We start from the raw sequence: 6,000 nt of genomic DNA, 5'->3' as shown, positions 1-6,000 counted from the left end.
TGGCTATTTTGTTGTTGCAGTTTGACCGGGGCTGAGTTTGAACCTGCCACCCTCAGTATATGGGGCCAGCGCCTTACTCACTGAGTTATTGGCGCCACCCATATGCCCTTCTGTAGGTAAACAAAAATCCATGATTCTTTTTTGTTTTTTGTGGGTTTTTTTTTGTAATTAAAGTGGCTTTTATTCCACCAGGAGGGCAGGTGGAGAAAGATTCCTGACTAGGGAGAAATCCACTAAACCCATGATTCTTTTGACAAAGTTTCTTTAGACAGAGGTTCAGGACTATTTTTTGTTTTAATGCCACTTTCCAACATCTACAGCATCAAAATCTCCAGGCAGTTTGCTCTGGAGAGCTGGGGTGAAAAACCCTATGGATGATGGAGAAACAACTTAGTGCAAAGGTGCCTTTTTTTTTTTTTTTTTTTAAAGATTTTTGTTCTCAATTTTCCTTTCATGAATACACTGATTTCCCTTTCCCCTCACTAATTGCGTTTGAATGTTTAAAATAAAAATACAAAAAATGCAAATGTGTTTTAAAAATTAGACTCTAATGACTAAAAGGAGAAGGCATCGCTTTTCATGGAAAACTAACCATTCTATTTCATCAAATCAATGAATACAGAAAAATTCTTCTGATGGATAGTATATGTTCTAAGATTTCTGAACTTTCAGATGATATTAATATTCATGGAACTTCAGAATAAAATGATTTTTCCTTTCTTATAATTAATAATTTAAGGTTCACAGATATTACTTAATAGATTTTTTTTTTCTTTACAGGCAAGAAGAGACCGATAGGAGAGTGAAAAATGTAAGATGTATTTACTTTAGTGGAGCATTATAATGTGGGGTTTTACTTCCAAGTTCTATGAGAAGACAGTGGATCTAAAAATATACTGTGTATCCTTTTTCCAATTAATTTTTTTTTTTGCTAGACACCAACTAGTCACAAGCTATAAATATATTTAAATGTACATATTATAATATACAGTTAGAATATATATTCCCTGACTTTATGGTATAAGAGGGTATGGTAGATTTAGGAAGCTGGTTTTTTTCATGTTAACAATGTGCTGAAGGCAAGTAAACACATTTTAGGAGAATAAATGGGAAACTACCCAATCACATTTTAAGGGAAACCACTGAATGTTTCAGGACTCTGGGTAATTTGCCCAGAATTATTAAAAATAGAATATCTTTAATATTACATGCCACTAGATATTCTTCCACTAAAAGAATATCTAAAAATGTGATAACTCAATTTTTAAAAAGCTTAGTATCCTTATCCAGAACTCTGAGAATTATTGATTTTTTAGATGTTCATTTTAAAGGTTTGTTGGAAATATATTGACTTCTTTAGAAGTTTCACTTGTGTTTTTCTCTTATAAATTTTTTCCTTCTTTGTATGTACTATTTATTATGAATAGCTTCTGGAATCTGGGCTTTTGATCTAAGAACTTGCTCAGAGATAAAAATATCGAGGAAGAATAATTAAGACTTTTAATAACTTTTCCCCTTCCCAAATACTTAAATGGAAGTCAGCCTTTCAACCACAGAGTGCTATGTGGTATGACTTATCTGTATTATTCATCTGCATTTAAGCCTTCATTTGGGTACTAAATAGAATGATCTTGTTTTGGAATTTTTTTTGTAGGTTTTGATAACATTGTACTGGCTGGGAAGAAAAGTACAAAGTAACCCCTGCTATAATGGTCCCTATCTTAATTTGAAAGCATTTGAATGTCTTTTAGGACAAACTCTGACTAAGGTAAGGAAGCTGCATTTGTATGAGATGACCACTATGACACAGTACTGCTGCCTCTCCCTCCCCTCCCCCTCTCATCCCTCTCCTCCTCCCCTTTTCCTGCTTTCTCCTCCCCAATTTCCTCCTTTCCCTCTCCCCCTCCCCCTCCCTTCTTTTCCCTGCCTGTCTCCCTCCTCGCCCCCTCCCCCTTTCCTCTTTCCATCTCTGCCTCTCCCCCTTTCCTCTTTTTCCCTCCCCCTTCTATCCTTCCCCCTACCCCTTTCTGTTTCTCTCCCCCCCTCCTTTCTTATGACAACTATGGTGATGCCACCTTTGTTCCACTCTGGGTTGGGCTTAGTACAGAAGGATTGCTATCTATTTGCTAGCTTTATATGCTTTATATGATTCTATTCCACAGCAATTTCCAGTGTATACATATATCTATTTTAATTTTAGATAATTTGACACATGCTTTTGGTTCCTCTCTTATATACGTTATATAACTTAATTGTTTCTTTATACTCATTATGAACTCAACCTATAGTAGAGAGATGCTTGTTGGGTTATTAGAATGTGTAGAAATTACTCAGGTTATTTTAGTATTTGTGTGTTCTTGTCATAGGTGATTATATCTCTAATGCGTACACTTTAACATCCCCACAGTTCTCCCGTGCTGCCTCCATTTCCTCAAGGGGAGTAAATGCTAAGTGGAACTTGATAATTTTTTAAGTCAGAATCTTTTGTTTTATATACATTTCTAGTCCTTTATATCCTAGAATCAATATGGCAGCTTTTTGAATGCTTAAGGACCATTTGAGGATAGCCAGGTACCAGGATTGACCATAGTTCTGCCAAGTCTTCATTTATAAGATCCAAATGGGAAAACTAATTTTTTTATAATTGTGTTTTTGCAGGGCTCAGAAGAAAATATGTAGTCAAAAATGATATCACTGTCTAATTAATAGTACTTGCTCAATGGGTTTTTCTGGTGATTAAATGATTCAATGCCAGTAAGGCATTTAGCATTAGTCTCTGGCACATTGTAAGGATTTAATAAATGTTACTCACCGTGATTGGAAGATAGAAACTTGAGGCTAGGATGAAAATGATCACCTTGCCTTATACCTACCCTAATACTTAGATGATTTTGTCTGAGCCCAGCCACCTTCATTATAGAGAGGATTATAGAAACTGAAATTTCTGATAATTTCCACCCCCCATTAAATATAATGAGTCATTAGCACACTATTGTTTTTTATTTGTTATTTTTAATTTTTTTTGAGAGCACTCTATTTAAATTTCTTGAATAATTTAACTTGGGTAATACTAGAGATATTAACATACACACACATACTAGGTGTTAGGAAAACACTGATGGCAAATGGCCCAACCTCACAGAACCCAGTTCTCAGAGACAGACGAGAAGATTGGTCATTGCCATGAACGAGCATGAGGCTCTGGTGCAGGAATTTCAGGGGGCTTCGGGCATGAGGAGAGTCTTGCCTTGCACTTATATCCCGTAAGAAAGCTTTTGGTTAAAGCCTATGTGGGACTTTGGCTTGTACATCCATGCTCTCTTAATAGCCTTCAGTCCTTTTTATGACAGCTGACTCAGGTTGAATAATCCTGGCACAGTGTCTGTGCTAGGAATGCTTCATTAGAGGTTGTTTCCTGTCACCAGTGTCAAAATCAGTTGAGTAAAAAGAATTTGGGGTAGATTAAAAGCTATAGTTGTGGTTTCATGACCTTATTATTATAAGGTGGTGATAGCTATGAGGCATTCGACTGTAATGTCTGTTTTCCATCGTTGCTATTAACATCAAAACCATTGTGTCCATCCAGTGTTTCCCATTTAACTAGATAACGCTTAAAGGCTAATCCAAAACACCAATTAAAAAATCCTTGGCCTAAGTTTTTACAACTGAGTCATCTGAGAAATTGCAGGTGACTTATTTTAGGTGACTAATCAGGGGCAAGTCCACCTTAAAAACCAGGCACCAGGGCCTGACTCAGATTATTTCATAACTGCAGTGTCTGTCATCAATAACTTTAACATATATGAGGTAGAAAAAAAAATCCCCTCCGGTGTGTCGAACTCTAAGGCTTTTAAACAAGTGTGTATTTAAGAAACTGGATGCATCTAAAGACTGACTTACATGTTTTTAAATCTTTCTGTATTTTGAGAAGATTTTTGGTGGTATCAGTTCGAGGCCTAACTTCCCCATCTGCTTGAAAATAACAGGGTGTAAGGTAGACACTTGCGTTTTCGTGACAGGACGTCAACTCTAATGCTAGGGTGTCTGACATATAACACATATAAAATCGTACTTAAATCTACTAGACCTTACTGGTGCTTCAAGCACTTATCACACAATTGAACCATGAAATGACGGTTTCAGTATTAGTAAAAAGTATGCCTGAGATACCTCCTAATTATTCATTGTGAACACTCTTTAACTTTTTCCATATGTTGAAAATACTCATAATTAAGAGTTGAAAAAATTGTATAACAAATACCCAGATATGTCCAATCTGATTCAATTATTTAAATTTTCCACATTAGCTTTGTCTATCTATGTAACTGTGTTTTCACCATTTTATGATAAATTACAGTTATCAGAATATCTCACCCCTAAACACTCAGCATGCATCTTCTAAGAGTGTGAAAATTCTGTATACCCACAATGTCTATTACTTTTAAAAAACTCAGATATTCCCTACTATATATTATGCAGTTGATATTAAAAATTTCCCAGTTATGGCTCAGCAGCTAGGGCGCCAGCCATGTAACACCAGAGCTGGCAGATTCTAAGCCGGCCCATGCCTACCAAACAAAAATGAAAACTACAACCAAAAATAGCCAGGTGTTGTGGTGGGCACCTGTAGTTCCAGCTACTTGGGAGGCTGAGGCAAGAGAATCGCTTGGGCCCAAGAGTTTGAGGTTGCTGTGTGCTGCAACACCACAGGACTCTACCAAGGGTGACATAGTAAGACTCTGTCTCAAAAAAAGAAAAAAAAATTCCCAGTTGTCTCCCAACTATTTTTCATAAGTTTTAAAAAATATGGATCATGATTTAATCAAAATTTACATATTACTTTTGGTTATAAGTAATCCTAGATTCTCTAAACTGTCTCTGTATTAGTAAGCTCAATCAAAAGTAACATTTCTGATTTTTACCATTATGATAAAATTATCTTCACCATATTAAAAAAAATTATAGTTACTAGCTAAGTGGTCATTGATTACCATGACTTAGAACTATGCCAAGGACATTGTAAGTATTAATTAAATCCTAATGTTAAAAAGTCTAGTTATATTTTTCCTTTTATAAAGGAATGCTGATTAACTGTTTACTTTGAGTAAGTCCTTTATAATTTACCAACTTACAGTTAACATTATTTGTTGTACTTCAGTGTATCTCTTACATGAGCCAAACAAATATTTTTTCTTGTAGTTTTTGGCCAGGGCTAGGTTTGAACTTGCCACCTCTGGCATATGGGGCCAGTGCCCTACTCCTTTGAGCCACAGATACCACCCCAAACAAGTATTTTGGATCCAAGGAAAGTAAGTTTTGTGTGTGAGCAAACAAGTATGTTTCCCTTGCTTGAACGAGAAAGACATTCAGGTCTAGGTTTGGTAATTAGTGAACTTACATGAATTCTATGAAATGTATGCCCACTGTTCTTGTGTTCTTTTTAAAAACTGGTGTGTGTGTATGGGGGTGTGTGTGTGTATGATAAAAAGACTCTGTTAAGGTTTTGTGTTTAATGTAAACTACCACAAATATTTCCTGGAGATAGAATGAATATAATCTTACTGACTTATCTCTCTTTGGATAACTAACTTAAGTTTTTTTTCCCTTTGACTCCTTTCATGTTTATTGCTGGAGAACTGTTAATAATCATTGATTTAGCATTTCAGTGTTATTCTAATTATTCACTTTTATTCAACTATTTTCTCTTCCCTATTTTTATTTCTTTTTTTTATTAGATCATGACTGTATACATTAATGCATTTATGGGGTACAATGTGTTGATTTTATATACAATTTGGAATGCTTACATGAAACTGATTAACATAGCCTTTTCATTTACTTAATTATTGTGTTAAAACATTTATATCCTATACTTAGTAGATTTGACACTTAGATCCTATATACTACTTTATTAAATAGTATTGAAAATCCCCTTACTGTTACTTTGAATATTGAATACTTCCTTATCTTATCAGTTATGGGGAAACAGTGACAGATGTA

The 6,000-nt window shown here is 35.1% G+C and overlaps 1 protein-coding gene across 2 annotated transcripts in view; it reads left to right on the top strand.

The window, feature by feature from the left end:
- The window catches only part of LMO7 (LIM domain 7), a 206,355-nt gene that overhangs the window by 143,772 nt on the left and 56,583 nt on the right, over positions 1-6,000 (top strand). For both annotated transcript variants that reach the window (XM_023513173.1, XM_003789721.3), the window contains exons 5-6: positions 781-811; positions 1,655-1,768. In XM_023513173.1, the coding sequence (XP_023368941.1) occupies positions 781-811; positions 1,655-1,768 (145 nt within the window). The remainder of the gene's footprint in view (positions 1-780; positions 812-1,654; positions 1,769-6,000) is intronic.

This window comes from Otolemur garnettii, unplaced genomic scaffold (genome assembly GCF_000181295.1).
Source record: "Otolemur garnettii isolate 467f Iridium unplaced genomic scaffold, OtoGar3 scaffold00036, whole genome shotgun sequence".
NCBI classification, from domain to species: Eukaryota; Metazoa; Chordata; class Mammalia; order Primates; family Galagidae; genus Otolemur; species Otolemur garnettii.
Note: the sequence above shows the minus strand (reverse complement) of the source record. Positions and strands in the feature narration are given on the sequence as shown.